The 21,345-nt window shown below is 33.5% G+C and overlaps 1 protein-coding gene across 1 annotated transcript in view; it reads right to left on the bottom strand.

The window, feature by feature from the left end:
- LOC126742178 (T-cell immunomodulatory protein) overlaps nucleotides 1-21,345 on the bottom strand; it is a 41,969-nt gene that overhangs the window by 7,851 nt on the left and 12,773 nt on the right. The window contains exons 6-8 of the mRNA XM_050448756.1: nucleotides 16,026-16,110; nucleotides 15,812-15,971; nucleotides 5,917-6,188 (exon numbers count right to left, since the gene is read on the bottom strand). Coding sequence (XP_050304713.1) covers nucleotides 5,917-6,188; nucleotides 15,812-15,971; nucleotides 16,026-16,110 — 517 coding nt within the window. The remainder of the gene's footprint in view (nucleotides 1-5,916; nucleotides 6,189-15,811; nucleotides 15,972-16,025; nucleotides 16,111-21,345) is intronic.

Below are 21,345 nucleotides of genomic sequence, written 5' to 3'. Positions count from 1 at the left end.
GCCAATGAAGTAGGGAAATAAAGGTGTTAATTCTAAAAAGTTAAAAACTCTTAATAATTTTGCAGAATTCTGAAAATAGAGATGAAAGAATGCACAAGTGATAAACTTAAAACATTGAATGCCTAGAATAAGCCTAGCTGGAAACTATAGGCGATATGTTTGAGTTCACCATCTCTCAGACGATGATGTCAAATTAATTTTCCAATTTTCCATACAATATACAGAGCGCCCCATCAAAAACAGTCCAGCAAGGTTGGGGGCCCTTTTTCAAAAATATTAAAAAATGCTCGGACCCGTCGATTTTTGATTTTAGGGAAACATTTTTTTGTAATACTTTTAACCCCTTAACATCACCCCCTTGACGAGGGTTGCAACCACCCTCAAAATCTTAAATAGGAGTGGGGGGTCAAGTGCCAACTTTGAAATTGCTAACTTGAGTTTTCGCAGTATGACAGCTTGTCAAAGCCCTTGAAACAATACCATTATTTAATACCTTTAGCACTAGGTTTTAGAGGTTCTTGATATGCAATAATATAGTTTTTTTTTCAAATAGATGTCGCACATTTCATAGCACATCAGGAGATCTGTTGGCATTCAAATGTAATTCTTTTGCGCAATTCTTCTATCGAAGCTGGTTGAGTAGCATAGATTTTACTCTTTAGTTAACCTCACAGAGAAAAATCCAGAGGTGAAAGATCAGGCGACTGCGCGGGCCACTCAACAGAGCTGCTCCGTTCAATTGCGAACAGTTGCGTAATGAGAGGGCGCACCCGAAGCCACCGTAATATAGAAAGCCAGAAACATCATCCCACTCTCTAGCAGCTACGTCACGTCGAACGTCTATTGCCCGAACGACTCGACTTCCTCCCTTCCTCGCCCGGCCCGGCATTAGGTATAGGTATGCATCTATACAATCATGCAAAATCGAGCGCTAGTTTTCCTGTACAACAATAATAATTAATTAAAGTTTTACTTAAATTTTTGAATAGAATTACCGCAAAGGCGAGATTAAATTATTAAATATTTATTTTTTTTAAGAGTTTTGTATTTATATTTTAATTTATTATAAATATATATTTCGGGAGGTATTAAGAGCTTGTATGGGTTATTTGCCTTATATTTATACCTTGTTAAAGAATGTTATATTTTTATATATTTTTGTTTTAATAAAAAAATATGATTTTATGTATTTTGTACTACCACCAGCACACTATCAATTTTAAACAATTATTTCGTATTTCATTAAAATTGTTTTAAACAATCTTACATTATATTATATTTATTATTTTCCTAAGAGTTTTGTATTTATGTTTCAATTTATTCTATTCTATATATGTGCATACATATAATATACTTTGGTAGCTATTAAAAACTTGTATGGGTTATTTGTCTTATATTTATAGCTTGTTGAAGTATTTTAGATTTTTTTTTATGTTGTTTTGTTTTAAGAAAAAATATTATTTTGTTTCTTTTGTACTACTACCAACTATCTATCCATTTTATTAAATAATTATTTAGTATTTTATTAAATTTGTTTTAAACCATCTTACAGTGGCTATATTTATTATTTTTTTAAGAGTTTTTTGTATTAGTTTTAATTAATAGTTATAAATATATATATATATATATATATATATGTTTCAGTAGTTATTAAAAACTATTGTATCATATAGGCCTTATTTGCCTTATATTTATAACTCATTAAATAATTTGTCGATTTTTATATCATTTTTGTTTTAATAAGGAATACGTTTTTATTATTTGTACTTCTTTCTACTAACACACTATTAATTTTATTAAACAATATTATCATTTAAACGATACACAATGATAATATTATGATTTTAACAGCGGTAGTATTGAATAAATACGGCTATAACATACGAACGACACGGGATACTCAGACGTTCGACGTGACGTCACAACTCGAGGGTTCTGGCTTTCTATATTACGGTGGCTTCGGCGCACCATCCTGCTGAAACATCACCTCGCTTTCAACGTATTGATTGTTAGTGTCATTTTCAATAATGTTCGTTATTGCCGGATCGATAGCTTCTTGTAGTAACCTGAGGTACACATCCCCATCAAGATCGCCGGGTTTAAAAAATGGTACAATAATATGATCGACATAAATGCTACACCAAACGTTTAATTTTTCGGGATGTTGAGTATGTTCAAGCAATGGTTCAACCTGAATTGCAAAAAGGCAGTAAACACTAAAAACGCAGCATATCGCAAATGGCGTCAACATCCTTCCATCGAAAATCGGAGGAACTTTTTAGCCTCCAGAAATAGCTGCAAGCGAATTATTGATGAATGCAAAGAGAGTCACAACAACAGGATCAAAAACAAACTGCTAAACTGCCCAAATTGAACAAGATCTTTCTGGTCGGTATCGAAAGCCGTTAGTCAAGGATTTGCTCGAAGTCGGCCTTGCCACCCCTAACAGCAGATGATGGTTCTATCGCGGTAACAGCAAGGAAAAAGCCAACTTACTGGGTAAACTCTTCGCGTCCAATTCTACTCTGCACTCGCAAGGCAAAACACCACCATATTTGCCAAGGGTGAATTCATCGATGGGAGAAATTTCGTTTCCCCAACGAATTATAAATAAAATTCTTAAAAGCGTAGACACCAACAAAGCTTCTGGACCCGATGGAATTCCAGCCCTAATACTAAAACGTTGTGCAGACGAATTGACTCCTCCTTTATGTAGACTTAAGCAGGGCCAATTTCCAACAAGCTGGAAAACTGCTCGAGTGCAAGCTGTACCCAAAAAGGGTAAGAAGACGATGCCCTCCAATTACCGCCCGATTGCACTAGTTCCAGTAATATCGAAGATTATGGAGAAAGCAGTCAACCAACAACTGTTAAGATATCTGGAATCATCTGGACTAATCAGCGATCATCAATACGGCTTCCGAAAGCTTAGATCCACCGGCGATCTTCTGGCCTACGTCACACACTTGTGGACGGAGGCCATGGAGAAGCACGGCGAGTCCCGCTCAGTCGCTCTTGATATTTCCAAGGCATTTGACAGAGTATGGCATGAGGGACTACTAACCGAGCTCTCCTCAATCGGCATACAAAACTCATTATTGAATTGGATCAAAAGTTTTCTTGAACAACGAACAATCCAAGTAGCCGTCGATGGATACCTCTCCGACAAATTTAAAATTAACGCTGGAGTCCCTCAAGGATGCATTCTGTCCCCCACCCTTTTCTTGATATATATCAACGATTTGCTAGGAACCACTGTCAAACCAATCTACAGCTTTGCAGACGATAGCACACTTATTTCCACATTTAAGTCCGCCAAACCAACGACAGCCGCAAGTTCTCAGAATCTTAGGCAGCAACAAGTAGCTTCAATCAACAACGATATTAGAGCAATCTTGGAGTGGGGCGGTAACAATCTGATCAATTTTAACGCTAAAAAAACGCAGGCTGCAGTATTTACGATGAAGACTAACCTTGGTGGCCCGGAGCTGGTTATGGCAGGGAAAACATTGCCAATGAAATCATCTTTACATCTTCTAGGAGTCGAGGTCACCAACAGTGTGTCCTGGCATGACCACGTTGCCGAGGTCGCCAGGGCGGCTTCCAAAAAACTCGGAGTGCTTTTCAAAACGAAAAAACTGTATACACCAGAACAGCTGCTGACTCTTTATAAGGCTCAAATACGCCCTTCCCTCGAGTATTGCTCGCATGTCTGGAGCTCTGCACCCAAGCATAGTTTAAACCTGCTGGATTCTATACAGAAGAGAGCTATTCGTCTTATCGACAAACCAGAACTGACAAAGAGTCTGGAGCACAGGAGAAAGGTGGCTGATCTCTGTTTATTCTGCCGTTATTATCACGGTAAGTGCTCCTCTGAGCTGGCAGGCCTGATTCCACCCAGGGCTGTTCCGGCAAGAAGGACGCGTGTAGCAGTTGCGGCTCATCAACATCGAGTCCACTTGCCTACCCCAAGGACGTCGCTGTATCGGGATCTGCTCATTCATCTGGAGAACATCTTCTTTGTGGAACGGGCTTCCACCTCACATATTTCCCGACGCATACAACGTACAGCGATTCAAGATAAATGCCCACAAATATCTTCGCGCAAGCACCACTCCAAGAGTGACATAGGACTTTCCTCTTGTGCTTGTGTTCACCATAAAAAAAAAATGTGTTTCATGATAAACGTGTGGATTGTGGTCCGACTAGTAACAGCAATTATGATAGTTTACCGTGCCGTTTAAGAAAAACGAACATTCATCTGAGAAACAAATGTTAAACACATAACTGGGATTATTTAATGCTCTTTCACTAGTTATTTCACAGAACTCCAAGCGCCGATCCTCATCGTCTTCATTTACTTTATGTCCCAGCTTTATTTTAAAGGGGTGGAAATCATAAGTTTTTAGAATCCCTTGTATACTTCTCCGATTGATCCCATATACACAAGCTAACTGTCGAGTGCTTAGTGGAGGATCCATAATAACATGTCCCAAAACCGCAACCTCTACAGCTTTGTTCCTTACCGGTTTCTTAACATTCCTTTTTTTTATACCGATCCTGTTTCCCAGAATTTTGTAATTAGTTCTATGCATACTTTCTTGGCACGTTTCTATTTTCTTCACGTTTACTGAAAAGTTCCGCTGTTCGAAATGCAGTTTGATTGTTGAACACGATAAACGAAACATCAATGATCCGATTTCACTCTGACCAAGTTGCTTATTTGCATTTTGACATTCTAATTGTTTTCCCTCCTAAACGTCAATTTGAAAATAATCTGTTTTATTGCATGGAGGTTAATGGTAGCCATTTTCAGAATTTGTTGGACTAGTATTTATGTATGATTGTTATAAATTAATAGTTTGACAAAGAATTGTGATTTAATACAAGTTTTTCCAAAAAACTGTATTAAATGTTAAAATAATCAATTGTTTGGGAACCGCTGAGGTCAAGTCCTTTAAACTAGGTATAGCCGTACAAAGAATCGAAAAACCAGGTATAACTCGACCCACTATTTCATTTAAAATTTGGGTGGTATTAGTAATCTTTACGAGCCCGACATGGCCGTCGTTCCTTTTTCGTTTAGCTACTCTGTATACAAAAACAGTGTTCTATTAATAATATATTTAATTTTTTAGATTTATTTTTTGTTCAATTATATGCTTACAGGCTTGTTTTGTATTTGATTTTTGTAATTTTATTTACAATTATATTGTTTTTTCAAAACAAATTAAAACATATCTTTGTACACAGATATGGTACAAAATCATCTAGGTGTATACTTTTGTAGAAACATATAAATTGTAAATATTTTTTTTGTAATACATTGACTGATTGAATTTAGAAACCGTATAGTATTCTTACGATAAAAAAATATTAAATTGCAAATATTTTAAAGACACAAACTTTCGGAATAGGTATCTTTATACAAAATTATCTTTATATTTAATACTTAATATAATTAAATGATAAAAATAATGAGTTTCTATTTGAAAAATGTCAGCAGATGGATTATTAAAGTTCATTTATGTTTTTTTTATCACCGTGTATTAATAATTATCGAAATTTCATATAAAGTCGATTAAAATTGGTTTATGTCTACAAGTAACTCTAACAAAATATAATGATAAAGTTTTCCTAATAGGAAACTTTACATATTCATAATTATTGCATGGTCTCCAAAGGTCAAAAAGTTAGACTTAGATATAGGACAATATACACAAAAAGTATTTAGATTCTGACGTATAATTTAAAATAAATTAAATATATTTATTTTTGACTTCTACTAATACTAATATTAAAGCAAAGACAAACTCGTAAAAAAATAGTGACTGCGGTAAAAAATTAAATGCTTTTTTTAAATGCTATTAAATCAAAATAACATTTTAAAAAAATGACTGAGGTCTGATTGCTTACCAGGTAAATTTGTGCCGTAAGTCCTCCTCTTCTTTCCAACCCTTCCGCTGATCATTTGACTGTTCTTATTCGTCAAACCGGTGAGTACCATCACCTTTACGAAGTTGGCGTCATAGTCCAGGCTATTCTTAAATGCTGCCACTTGGTACTCTTTTCCGTTATAAGTGACCAAGATGCAATCGAGGATACCATCTTGATAGAAATCAAAGAAGGTGGCCATCACGGTGCCATTTCTGAACGGACTCAGGGCAAACCATTTGATTTCGTATGTTCTAAAAAAATTCGATTTGTTTTTTGAAAGTTGTCGAAGATGTTTCAGATTTTATTCGGGAAAATCGAATAGGATATAGAGCTCGCCGAAATATCTGTAAAATCAGAAAAAGTTTTAAATAAAAAGCTTAATATGGTAGTGTCAATTGGTCGCGTTTTTACAATATTATAACTTACGGGGTTTTGCTAAGGTAATTTAATCGTTGCAGCTCATTAGAAAAGATTCTAGTAATGTAATAATTAACTAGAAGATCATAATTTATGGTAGTGTTTTTGGGAAACAGTTGCATAAATATAGTTTTGCTGGTGTTTAGTACAAGGCCATTATTTGCATAATATTCCTGAGATTTAGTCGATACAATGTTACAACAGTCTTCTGACAGTTTTGCAATTTTACCATTTCTTATTGAAATATTAGTATCATCCACATACAATGCCACTGATACATATAATAAAGAATAAGGGACCCAGGATTGATCCCTGTGGGACACCTACGTTACATCCCCCTAGATCCAACCTAACCACTGTCTGTGGCCTTCCCTGCAAGTATGTTACAACCCAGTCTAGAGCAACTCCTCTTACTCCGCATGCATAGAGCTTCTTAAACAGCAGACTGTGATCAATTGTGTCAAATGCTCGACTTAGATCATAAAATAGTCCAACCGTATGATCTTTCCCATCCAATGCATCATACACAAATTGTAGACACTCTATAATAGCTGTGGAAGTAGATTTATTTGTTTGAAAACCATTTTGACAATTATCTAACAGTTTGTGCTTTTCAAGGTAGGAATTTGACCTTTTTGAATAACGCGACTCAAAAATCTTAGAGATTTGGCTTTGAACACATACAGGCTTATAGTTTGCTTTGTCAAATTTTGACCCTTTCTTTTTAAATATAGGTATGCATTTTGATGTTTTTATAAGATTTGGACATTTTCTAAGAGAGGGTTAGCAAATTAAATCGATAATGCTCTTTAATACTTTTCCATGCATTTTGATTATACTGTTAAAAATGTAATAAAAATTATTTTTGTATTTTATAGCTTATATTTTAAGTACTCTGTAATATTATTAATTTAGGTAGTTACTCTGTCTGGTGTTTGCTCTAAATTTGTAATTTGTTTTATTATTGTAATTTAAAGTCCCGTGAATTAATAAAAAAATATCTACTAACATTAATGCAAATGAGATTTAATCTCCACTTTAAATATTTAGTATATCAAGTTGGAATCTCACAAACAACATATTAAACCAAAGATTTCAAAATTTAATAATATGACCAGAACGTGAGGCAACTCTGAAAAACATGCCTTCATGTTTTAAGGAGGTATTTCATGATAAGATCATAATTACTATTGATTGCTTTGAGGTATTTATTCAGAAACTGTCCAGTTATCTAACTTAACGACAAATTTAGTCCAATTATAAACACTATAATACTGTCAAATTTCTTATTAGAATTACTCCCCAAGGCACTATTTCATATGTTAGTAAAACATGGAGAGGGCGAACCTCTGATAAAAAAAATTGTTGAACCATCTGGTTTTTTTGGATAAGCTAGAACCATAAGATGTTGGGTTGGCATATCGGAGTTTCTTGATAAAATATTTTTTGGCTGTATTACTTAGTATTTATTAGCTCATATTAATAAAGGTGTAAATATAATTGATGAAATAGTTTTTTAGCATGTGTATTAATTAATTTATGTCCTCCAATTGTTCCATAATACAGGGTGTCCCGTAATTAATTGGACATAGGTTAATGTAGGATACCTGACAAGAAAATAAACCGTTTGAGCTTAATATCGCTTAGCAAAATGTTATTGGTTTTCGTTCTACAGGGTGTTAAAACTAATTTTTTACCAAACATTTATTGAAATATTTTGGAATCCACTGGACAGATTAACCTAAAATTTGGCGTACTCTTATTATTTGGGATGAGAAACACAAATATGATATGTATTTTCCCATTACCACTAGATGGCGCCACATACAACAACATTGAGTGATTAAAATGGTCATAACTTTTTTGACCTACCTGTACGCACATTTGCGAGTGAAAATAATAAAACAGCGTTTAATTCTAGTCAAAAAAAGGCTTCGCCTAGGATGACCACATCATAACTACGACCTGTCAAGGTGAAGTATTAATAAGTAAGGCTTTAATTTGGCTAAAGCTCGTGTTCTTGTTGTGTTATTTTCGCTTAAAAATGCCGCGTCACAATGATTTTTCTAATGCTCAGATGCGGGATATGGTATGTGTATATGCTCGAGAAAATTTTCGTAGTCGAAGAGCAGCGCAGCATTATTTAGATCTGTATCCGGATAGAAGGCAGCCAAATCATCAAACATATAAAGCGTTGTACGATAGATTAGGCGAAACGGGCTCATTTCGTTCAAAAAACGTAAATGCGGGAAGACCAAAGATAACTGGAGTAGATATGGAAGATGAAATTTTGGTTCGTGTTATCGAAAATCCTGAAACCAGCGCAAGACGTATTGAGGCAGCCACTGGTGTAAGGAAATCTTCGGTGTCCAAAATTATATCCGTATCATTTCACTCCAGTTCAAAATCTTCTTCCTCAAGACTTTCCTGCAAGACTCCAATTCAGTCAATTTTTAACAGAGCGCCAATTGAATGATCCATTTTTTTGTAATAAAATTTTATTTACGGATGAAGCCACGTTCACAAGGAGAGGTGTTTTTAATTGGCGTAACAATCATATCTATTCGATGGAAAATCCTCATGCTTTCCAAGAACACCATTTTCAACATGAGTTTTCAATAAATATTTGGTGTGGTATCTTTGGGAATTGTATTGTGGGACCGTTTGAATTGCCAGCTAAGCTTAATGGAGAACATTATCTAAATTTCTTCAGGAATGATCTACCCATTCTTCTAGAAGATGTGCCCCTAAATCTAAGACGTGACAATTATGGTATATGCACGATGGTGCTCCGGCACATTATTCACTGCAAGTCAGAAATTACTTGAACGAAATTTATCCTCATAAATCTATTTATGAGGATAAATAGATTTATGAGGTAGAGGTAGGTAGAGGTAGGGTATATCCATGGCCTGCGCGTAGTCCCGATCTTAATCCCTTGGATTTTTATTTCTGGGGCTACTTGAAATCACTTGTGTATAAAAATAAAATAGATAACCATCAGGAATTGTGGCAAAAGATTGTGGAAGAAGTCAATACCATCAGGGCCCAAGAAGAATCATTGTTTGGAGTCAGGCAAAATTTAAATAAAAGAATTAGACAATGTGTCCTAGTGGATGGTGAATATTTTGAACAATTAATATAATCAAAAGCCTTTTCTAATTTTATCGTTGTTAATTAAATTTTAGATTAAGTGTTCATACGCAACCTAATAAAAAAATGCGTTTATTTCGAAAACGGTCTACTTTTTGGAGATCAAAGAAGTATACCTTTTTTGACTAGAATTAAATGCTGTTTTATTATTTTCACTCGCAAATGTGCGTACAGGTAGGTCAAAAAAGTTATGACCATTTAAATCACTCAATGTTGTTGTAAGTGGAACCATATAGTGGCAATGGCAAAATAGATATCATATTCGTGTTCCTCATCCCAAATAATAAGAGTACGCCAAATTTTAGGTTAATCTGTCCAGTGGATTCCAAAATATTTCAATAAATGTTTGGTAAAAAATTAGTTTTAACACCCTGTAGAACGAAAACCAATAACATTTTGCTAGGCGATATTGAGCTCAAACGGTTTATTTTCTTGTCAGGTATCCTACATTAACCTATGTCCAATTAATTACGGGACACCCTGTATAATTAAAATATATGAGAATATGTATAATTAATACATATTCTCAGGTGATTATTTTTAACATTAGGATTTAAGGATATGTATATTTAGACATATTTTCGAAAAATTGTATAAAGTATAAAAATATAATTAATTTGAGACATCAGACATTTTCTTTGCTGTTTTTGATATAAGTTTAGGGATACTCATTGTATGACATATTTTAAAATAGAAATTTATTTAATAACATTAATTATGAAATTGAGTGTTTGAGATGGTTATTACCTTAAACATTTGTTTGCAGCCATGATTTGTGTTATTTATAATATAGTCCTTATTATTTAATTCTATTTATAGTACACAAGATACCAATAGTTAATTTAACATTAATTTTCTCTAATTTTAGTGGTGAAATACATTTAATCTGAAAATCTAAAGGAAAGAACTCCTATAAAATTTTTCAAAAGCTCTTTTTTTAGTTTTCTGAGGTCTAAGAAAAAGGTGTCTAAGATTTTCTTTACATTTTTTATTTTTATAATATAAACTTTTTTAGAAACAGTAATATATTTAGTTTACCTTAATAATTATGAAACATTTTTTGGTTACATGTGGAACATATCCGCGATGTTTTTGGCTTTTCTAATAAACCTACACACCTAATATGGAATAAATAACTAGATGCTACAATGCTCGTGTGAGTATTCAACCATGGGTCATATATACCATTTGTAATATTACCTTCTAAAATCTTAGAGGTATAAAATAGTCTCTAAAAGTTCAGGCATAATCACTCTCGCATGAAAATTTAGATTTAAAAAAAATTAAAATAAAGAAATTTAAAATCCTCTTCAGTTAATGCATGGGTATCACAATTTATCTGCTTTATTTCGTCCAAATATCTATGAGCAGCTTCAGAGCAACTTATTTTTAGGTCGGTCAAATAGCGACTTTTTAAGGCCATTTAAACGCGGAAGATAACAGTCTTATAGGCAAAAATAATAATAATAATAATAATAATAATAATAATAATAATAATAATATGTCTTTATTAAAAAAAAGCAATATTAATCTTTCAATATTACTTAATACTACATTGCCAAGAAGGCGAAGATTAGCTTAAAGCTACTCTTTAAGTCTTAACCTTCCTAACATTCACAGTTTAAATGGAGAAAACGAGAAAAAAAAACAAAAAAAAAAGAAACAAGTATATATAAAGTATTTATCTTCTAGAACACTAGACTATATTTTGGATTAATTTAAAAACAAAAGCTTATAATATTTTCTATACACATTTAACGAAGTATTAAATATTGGTTTATAAGTATTAAAGAACTTAACGGCATTATAAGTAAAAGATCGCTCGAATAGAGCCGTGGAATGGTGCGGCATGGTCAAGATATTGTATCTAATATTTCGAGTGTGAACCTGGTTTCTTGGTATTAACACCGTCTATAGATTACAACAAGTCAGACCACTCGAGCGGCCCTGAAATCGATTGCCCCACCCCCCGTTCCTCACCTCGCCATGCATCGGCTGGGTAGAACCCGGGTTTAGTTTTCGCAAGTACGTTAACTTGTGTGCATCCGTTTCGCGAGAGAGTTTTTGCTTGTAGCGTTTTAGAAAATAATTTGGTTACATACTACTTGTATAAATATAATTACCCAATGATAAAGTAGTATGTATTTCATCCCTATATGTTAAATATTTTGTTCTGTATTTTGTGTTTTACATAAAAGTATTACAATCTTAAAAAATAGTTTATTATTTATTTTCTCCCCCTAATGTTACTGGAATAGTTTTAGCCGATTTTACAACCTATTATCCCAAACCAACACACCCCACTTCTTTTTGTCGGCCACCAATGTCGGCGTTTAAGACCCGGTGAATGTTGATATTTTAACATATTTTATATATATTTACTATATCCACAAATGAATACAAAGTATATAATTTACAAAACTACTTATTTAGCGCTTATTATGATAATTGTTTGTTATTCTTTTGCGCTTTTGTATTTTTAAAACGACCTAATTCAAAAATTAAAATAACCCATACCGTATTTAAATTATTTTATATTTTTTAGTGCGTTTAAATGTGTTTTTTAATTGTTTATTTATTTTGACTTTAGATTTATTTTTTTAATATTTATCTCTAAAATTTCAACAAATATTAAGTAAAAACTTGTATTTTTTGATAAGATTCCTAAAAATGTAGCAAATTTAAACAATTCAACAAGTAAGGTTTTTTTCAAATTCACTTTTTATATATTATATTTGACTTAAAAGGCAGCCATTTTGAATCCGCCATATTAAACGCTTCCAATTTATTTAAAAGTTCAAATTCATTGAACTGATCAAAACTTCTAGATACACCAATTTTAGAAAAGGGAAACTCAAAAACATTTTAAAAACTGTCCTTGTTATCGAAAGCCAAGCACCTACAAAATTTGAAAACAATCTGACAAGTAGAAGTTATAGTTTAAATAGAATTCTTAGATTTGTTATATACATACATACAAACATTGCTACATAAAGGCAAAGAAGTGAAGCTAATATAAAAAATGTGTAAAAACGTTAATAATTAAGAAACACTGTCACATAAACACATTCTATTCCAGTCCTATAAAAAAAGTTCTTATTTTATGACTTAAAATACTTCTTATGAATACTCCTCGTATAAAAATTAAAAAGCGCGCCTCAGAATTTGCTTTCATCAATATTTACGATAAACCCTGGTAAACGCTCGTACGCAGCAAACAGCGGGATTCAAGGTCAATTTTGCTTTAACACGGGCGGTATAGGAAGTGGTCTGACTTGTTGTAATCTATAGACGGTGGTATTAACTTTTCAAAAAGATATTCAGGTCTTTGACTATCATATAATCGATAAAGAAAAGTAGAAGTGAAGAATTTGAATAGGTAAGGTAGCGTTAACCACCTCAACTGAAATATAGAGTCTGATACATGATCAAACTTTCCGAGGTTAAAAATAAATCTACGCAAGTATTCTGCACGCGTTGCAGGCGGTAACGATTTATTTGGTCTAAGCAAGGATAATAAACTATAAGGCAGTAATTTAGAATAGATAAAACAAGAGCCCCTACAAGTTTTTTCCTAGTTTTAAAATTTAAAATGTGTTTATTGGTATAAAGCATACGCATGCGTAAATAACACCTCTGCAGAAGAGTATTAACATGTTCCTTAAACCTTAAAGAATTGTCTACTGTAAGTCCCAGAACCTTCACAGTATCAGAGAACAAAATAGTTTCGTTATCCAATTGAATGTGAACAGTTTCCATTATATTTTTATGTGAACCTCGGTTTGAAAACAAAACCATTTTTGCTTTATTAGGATTAATGACAAGGTTATGCTCTTTTGAAAATTGATTTATTACGTTCAGATCAGCGTTAATAGTATCAGCCACGTTATCAAAATTAGCAGAGTCAAAATAATGTATGTATTGAGTGTCATCAGCATACTGATGTATTTCAGAATCTTCAACTAGACCGGGTAAATCTGAAGTATATATAAAAAATAATAATGGGCCTAGGATCGACCCTTGTGGAACACCAGAAATAATGTTTTTCGAAGCAGAATATTCATTATTCACCCTCACTTTCTGGATTCTACGCCATAAGTAAGTTTTAAAAAAGGACAAAACAACCTCACTACAGCCATAATATTTCAGTTTCGCTACAAGCAAATCATGATCGATGACATCAAATGCTTTCGAGAAATCAAGGGCTATCATAATGGCTGAAATCTTTTTGTCAAGAGCTCGCATCATATTATCGGTGACGTTTAGAAGTGAACTAGCTGTACTATGATGTTTCCTAAAACCAGATTGATGGGAAGGGCGGATATTATTTGACATTAAAAATGATGACAGCTGCATATAGACTATTCTTTCGAGAACTTTGGAGATTTCGGGAAGCAAACTTATCGGACGCAAATCTTGAATACTTTCAGGACTGGAGGATTTGGGAATCGGACATACCACTGATTCACGCCAGGCCGTAGGAAAATATCCTACCTCCAAACAACAATTTATAATATGAGTGATATGATCCAGTATATCAGGGAGACATAAGTCTAACATACGTCGAGTTATGTTATCCACACCAGAGGCATTGGACCTAATATTTTTTATAGTTTTTTCGACAGTATTTTGGTCTACTAAAAAAAAATGAAAATTATCCTCGGTAAATTTATTACTGGAGTAGAAGTTAATTTTGTTTACACATTTATCAGATTTATTAAAACCACTTACAAAAAAATCATTTATTTGATTTGGATCAGATATATTAAACGGCAGCTCGTTATTATACTTGGTTGTTTTAATATTTAAAGTTTCTAGACCTTTCCAAAGTTTTTTACCAGTTTTGTCACTCTCCAAGCTTGCAAGATATGCAGCTTTTTCTCGTCTTATTGATGCCAACGCAAAATTACGACACTCCGTGTAATATCTCCAATTTTCTAAACACTTGTGATTTTTGTATTTAGTCAAAGCCTTATCACGTTCCTTTAAAATAAGTCTTAAGGTGTCTGTCAACCAGGGAGCTGGCTTTTTATTGACTCTTATAGTTCTGTAGGGTGCATGAATATTAAATAAATAATTAATATTTTGTTCTAAATATTGAACTTTTTTATATATGTCCTCAAGATAATAAATATTATCTCAGTAAATCTGTGATAAATCGATCCTAAAATATATCTCATTGAAATGTTTAAAATTGCGGATGGTTATAAATTTTTGTTTTTGTCTTTTAACTACTAATTTTAAAGTGCAAAAAGGTATTATATATATATATATATATATATATTATATATATATATATATAATATATATATATATATATTATATATATATATATATAATATATATATATATATATATATATATATATATATATATTATATATCCAACCCAATACATTATAACCAACTTTCGTAAGCAGGAATAACAAATATCATATTGTCATAACGGAATGACGGAGAATCAGCTGGTTTTCTTGATATTCACAATCCAAACCACGTGACTTTTTGACATTTCATTGGCGGACGATTGGCACACAAGTGATTGAGATTACTTACGATCCAGTGTATTTTTCGGAACCGATCTTGTGTTTATGGGTTAATTTGGTGATTTTTGGGATTTTTATTGTCCTATTATAATATCTACACACATTTTTAAAGATAAATCAGTTTATTTTATATACTGATATATATATATATATATATTAATCTCAATAGTAATCTCAATCCCTTGTGTGCCAATCGTCCGCCAATGAAATGTCAAAAAGTCACGTGGTTTGGATTGTGAATATCAAGAAAACCAGCTGATTCTCCGTCATTCCGTTATGACAATATGATATTTGTTATTCCTGCTTACGAAAGTAGGTTATAATGTATTGGGTTTCCAAAAATATTATAATTTAATTGAACTTTGTAAAAATGTATTGTATTTTATATGTAGCTTTTTTTTTGCTAAATAAAGATCATTATTATTATTATTACAAGTGGATACCGCGCGTCTCGAAGGTTGGCGAGAATACTCCGAAACAGCATTCAGCCGAATATAAAAAGAGCCGTATCGCCGATAGTTGTCAGTTTAGTGAAGTAAATTTTGGAATATTGGCGCGAAATTTAAATACAGTAAAAATAAATCTAGTAGTCGTGAGTGATTATGTTTTCGTAATGAACTATTTTCAGTTGTTTTAAATCACACCTAACAGACGGGAAAAAACGCTACAATATGTTTTTTTTATTTTGGCAAGCTCTACGACCTATTCCATTCTCCCGAAATTAAATTTGAAATGTCCGATATAGTTTAAACTCAATACCTTTTAAATTTCCCACATCCAGTTTGACAGGGCACGTTTTCAAGTAAAAACGATTGCGGATGATCGTCACCTTCGCGTGCCAAAGTGGCCAAAATGTCCGGATATCCGTCCAAATTAAAGTCTCCGCTCCTCAGGGTTATTACATTCGTATACCTGCTACCTGAAAGAGATATTAATAGCCACAAAAGAACAATAACATTAAAACGAAACCCACCTGGTTTATAGTGGAATCTCCATAAATTGCCAGCATCATCTTTGAAGTTCACTTGTAAATCTATCCACTGATTTTCGGAATAAACCTAAGTAATTAATAAAATGATATCAATGACATGAAGGCCTCGCATCGGACAAAATATGTCTGTATAACAAAATACATGAATGCATCAGTTATTAATTTATCTTTAAATAAACCAAAGGTTACTTCTTGGGTTGAAATTTAATAGTGGTGAAGAAAACCACCTACTTTTAAATTATATGCGTAGTATGTTATATTCGTTTAGATTTGGGATTCAGCATGTCGCGTCGTTTTTTGTCGAAAATCTTTTTAATTTTTTGATTGCATACCGACAGCCCTATTCATGCGCCGAGGGTTGTTTGTGTTAGCATTTCTGGGCATTGCCTTTGGGAGATGTTTCGGTCGCGCGACGAGGGAACGGGAGAAAGTAAAAACCAGCCTTCGAGGGTACTACTTTAAAAATTAAATTATTGAGTTAATTTGTGTTGAAGTGGTTTTTTGAAGATTTTCTACAGGTTAGTTAATTTAAAACTTATTAGTTTATTTTTTTATTGCCAATGTGTAAATGTAATTTTATCAAGGTTTATAAATTAATTATTTTACGTGAATAGGAGGAAATAACGTATGCATGTATTTATCTAAAATTGTTTCATGCTGAAGAGAAAATTAATATTTAAAGTGATCGACTGAGATAATTTATTTACTGAATTTTAGGTATATTTTCGAAATTGATTTTTTTTTAAATTGTTTGTGTGTTTCAAAAGTACGCTAGAGCCTTGTTGAATCTAACTAAAATTTCGACCCTGACTGGGTGAATATTCAGACGTAAATCATACCACAGATAAATAAATATATGTTTCGCGAATTTGTCCGTCTATCTGTGATAATACCTAGAATATTGACTCAACTATTCAACTCATAGCTGGGTAGCCTCCCGTATGGGACCTCAGTACCTTCTAGTGATGGCTGGATAACTAACCCAACTCTCTTCAGTTTTAAATGAATAGTATGTATGAGGAATTAGAAAGGAACAGTAAATAAATTATCTTTTTTTTTTGTTGTAACCGAAGGAAGAACTTATTATTCAGCATGATTCGATTTTTAGGGAATTGAGATCGAGGGTTTCTCTGCCGTGCTCTTTCCCCTCGTGAATTCCAGGCTGAGTACGGCATTTTTTTTCATAAATAAACTAAGTAGGTGTATTATCAAGACTGCATTTTCTTTAATACCATCGTAATAATTCAAATTTCCCTAATTTTGTCTTGTCAAGCGCATCCGAGATAAGTAAAGGAGAGAGTGATTCTGTTACAAAACACGTAGGGAGGGTATTGGTTTCTTATTTATTTATTTTTTTCTCGTTCGATATTTTCTTATTTATTAAAAAAAAAACTTATCTCATCCTTTCTTTATGGACGAACCTGGGTTTGTTATACTACAGTGGATAAATTTAAAACGATAGTTTTTTTTCTTTAAATCCTCGGACAGGTCAATTTTATTTTTGGATCGAGTATATTTGGGCATCAAATGTAAATATGCAGGTTCTCGCAAGAAAGTGTGAGAGAAAAATATTATTTTCTTAAAGATATTTTTCATTTTAACATTGTTAGGATGGTATAAAAAATAACCTCTACTGGTATTCCTTAAAAAAAACTATGCTAATACAGGGTGTTTCAGAACTATGGGATCAAACTTCTAGGGGTTATTCAGTGCAACAATAGAATCCATTTGAGTATAGGAACCCATATTGCAGAGGGTTGTTGGGTAGGGTCAGAAATAAAACAGAAACCTGTTTACCTAAATGTCGACGTTTCGACTTATATTAAGTCATCCTCAGGACACTAAGTCTAGGTTTCTTAAGTTATAATTAAAACACATTTATAAAAGAGCCTAGAATTATTTTTAACATGGGTTAAATTGTAGGTGTCATTGTGGGCAAACTAGAATCAACAATAAGCCAAGAAACAAATGTTTTTATGATTTTTTTATAAATTTATTTAGGTAAACAGGTTTCTGTTTTATTTCTGACCCCACCCAACAACCCTCCACAATATTGAAGATATTGGGTCACAAACACGAAACTGAAAATAGGAACCCATGTCCGGAAATGTGTCACTACGCCACTACGGCCCTAAGACGCGTTTAAATTCAGAAAAAATATTAATTACCTAAATAGGATCTGATGCATTTATTTTTACCTTTTGTATATGATACCATCACAACAATTGTTCAAAATGTCTTCCTCCAACCTCAATACACCGATTTAAACGCCGCACATGATTTCGGCGGACTACACTAAAAATTTGATCCTCGTTTTGAATGATTTCAAATGCTGCTGTTATTCATCCAATTAAGTCTAGCTCTGATTCTACTGGAGTTTCGTAGACTAAAGACTTTACATATCCCCACAAGAAAAAATCGAGCGACGTTAAATCGGGTGACCTAAGAGGCCAAGAAACTGCTCCACCTCTGGCAATCCAATGGTGCCCAAACCGCTGAGCCAGACACTCGCGTACTTATACAGCAAAGTGCGCCGGCGCTCCATCATGCTGAAACCACATTTGCTGTCTAACGTTTAGTGGAACATTTTCAAGGAGTTCTGGGAGAACTTCCAAGAAACGCAGATAAATAGGCCCGGTTAACCGTTCCGTTAGAAGGTATGGCCCAATTAAATAATCATCAACAATGCCTGCCCAAACTTTGACAGACCAACGATTCTGATGTTTTCTTGGAAAAATTGCATAAGGATTTTCTTCGTCCCAAACATGGCTATTCCTACTATTAAAAATACCGTCTCTTGTGAAAGAGGCTTCATCGGTCCACAAAACATATCGTAAAAAATTTGGTTGTGCAATGATGTGATCCAGAAGCCACCAACAAAATTGAACTCTAGGATGATAATCGGCTGCAGTCATACCTTGAACTTTCTGGAAGTGGTAAGGATGGAGTTGTTGCTCGTGTAGTATCCGCCAGACAGAAGCGTTACTCGTATTCATATTCTTAGCGACGTCACGTGTGCTATTTGATGGTTCATCGGCAACTCGCTGAAGAACCTCTTCTTCAAATTTTTACTGTTCTTACGGTTCGAGCAACACCAGTATCATGCATCTTGGTCTTAAACATGCCTGTCTCAGCGGGCCGCCGATGAACCGCAATAAACTTTTTGTATTCAGGATGCTGTCGTTCGGGATAACGTTCATGATACAACCGCGATGATGCTCGTGCATTGCAGTTTGTTGCTCCGTATGCCAAATGCATATCCGCCAATTCCTGATTGGTAAAGTTTTCTTATTAGCAATAAATGTTTAAAAATTGTAAGCTATAAAATTTTTAAACATGACATTGAGAATTGACATTGATAAGCGTTGATTTTAAACAATTGTTGTTATGGTATCATGTACAAAAGGTAAAAATAAATGCAGCAGATCCTATCTAGGTAATTAATGTTTTTTATAAATTTTAACGCGTCGTAGTGGCGTAGTGACGCATTTCCGGACATGGGTTCCTATACTCAAATGGATTCTTCTGTTGCACTGAGCAACCCCCAGAAGTTTGATCCCATAATTCTGAAACACCCTGTATGTAAAAATTCTAAAAAAAAATACACAGGTCAAAGTCTTGGAAGCTAGAAAATGTAATTCGCCAGAAAAAAATCAACAAAGATAATTGTGAAAAATTCTTTTAAAAAGATCCAAACGAAAAATATTGAGCCTATTGCCAATAAAATTTTTAAATAATAAAATCGCTATTTTTTTGGCAGATCCATATTGTATAAAATCTTTAATTGGGCTTTTCGCCATAAGAAAATCTATTTAGGACTCAATTTCATAGTAATCAATTTCATTACCTTAGACACAATCTTGCAATGAAGAAAAACGTGTGGTATGTAAATACTTATTCTTTCTTTTTTACAATAGATTGTATCTAAACGATCGAAATTAATTATTTATGTAGATTGTTAATTTTTTTTTTGACAATATACCCAATTAAATATTTTATACAATAATATATTACTCTTATTGCTTTAAAGAACACCATTAACATACTTTAGTTGACACCCAGTGTAGGTTGGTGAAAAACTCTTACTATTTTTATACAGGGTGGTCCATTTAACTTGAGACATCGCAATATCTCGAAAACTAAACATGTATCCAGAAAATGTTTCATGTGAAGTTTGAATGGTTTCCAGGGGGCCATAAAATGACGTCATTGGTTTGACCTTGAGTGAACGTTTTCAAGGTCAAATGAAGGTCAACTTCACTTTTTTGCATAGAAACCTCTATTTTTTTAAATAGTATCTGATTTAGCGTTAAAAAATGAGTAACTTTCATCTGACACTTTTTTACATGCGACCTCTCCTTTTCAAGATAATAATTCTTGATTCTTTTACGAATTTTTTCCTTGACAATGACATTTGCCCTTGTAGGTAGTATCTGATGATCTATCAAAAGGAGTATCTTATGATAGAATTTTATTATCAACAAAATCGAAAACTTGAAAATAAAACGTACAAAGTTCAAATAAAAGAAATTGAAACAAAAAAAGTTAGGAAATTATTTCAATAAATGTTCAAAGTATTGACCTTCCACTTCTATACATGACTCCCTTTCTAAACGATCGATGAACTGCAGCATCTGTGGAGTTATCTACCCGCAAAGCTCCGTGATTCGCAGCTTCATATTTTCGGGAGTCGTTGGTGGATCGCGATATACAATCTCCTTCAAATAACCCCATAGAAAAAAATCTAAGGGCGTCAAATCAGGTGACCGTGGCGGCCAGTGGACTGCTCCACCGCAACCTATCTAACGTCCTTTGAAGTCACGATCCAAAACTTGGCGCACAACAAAAATACTGGTAGAATCTCTAGCAAAAAAATACGGTATTTTTGGCCTGTAAAGACACCATCAATAAAATAGAGTCCTATGACTTTATCATTGATGATGCCACACCAGACATTCACAGACCATGGCCGCTGATGTCCTATCGCTCGAAACCACCTGGGATTTTCAACTGCCCAATAATGCATGTTATGACGATTAACTACACCATAGTTTATAAATGAAGCTTCTTCGGTGAATAAGACGCGCAGAAAGAAATTGTTATTTTCATGCAACTGACTCTGGGCCCATTCACAGAAGAACACTCGATTTTGGAAATCATTCCCGTGAAGCTCTTGATGTAACGACAAGTGATACGAATGAAACTTGTGGCGTTTCAAAATTCTCAGGACACTTGTTTTGGAGTTTCCAGAAGCAGAAGAAATTGATCGTGAGCTGACTCCAGGATTATGAGCAACTGCAGC

The sequence above is a fragment of the Anthonomus grandis genome, chromosome 11 (genome assembly GCF_022605725.1).
Source record: "Anthonomus grandis grandis chromosome 11, icAntGran1.3, whole genome shotgun sequence".
Taxonomy (NCBI): domain Eukaryota; kingdom Metazoa; phylum Arthropoda; class Insecta; order Coleoptera; family Curculionidae; genus Anthonomus; species Anthonomus grandis.
Note: the sequence above shows the minus strand (reverse complement) of the source record. Positions and strands in the feature narration are given on the sequence as shown.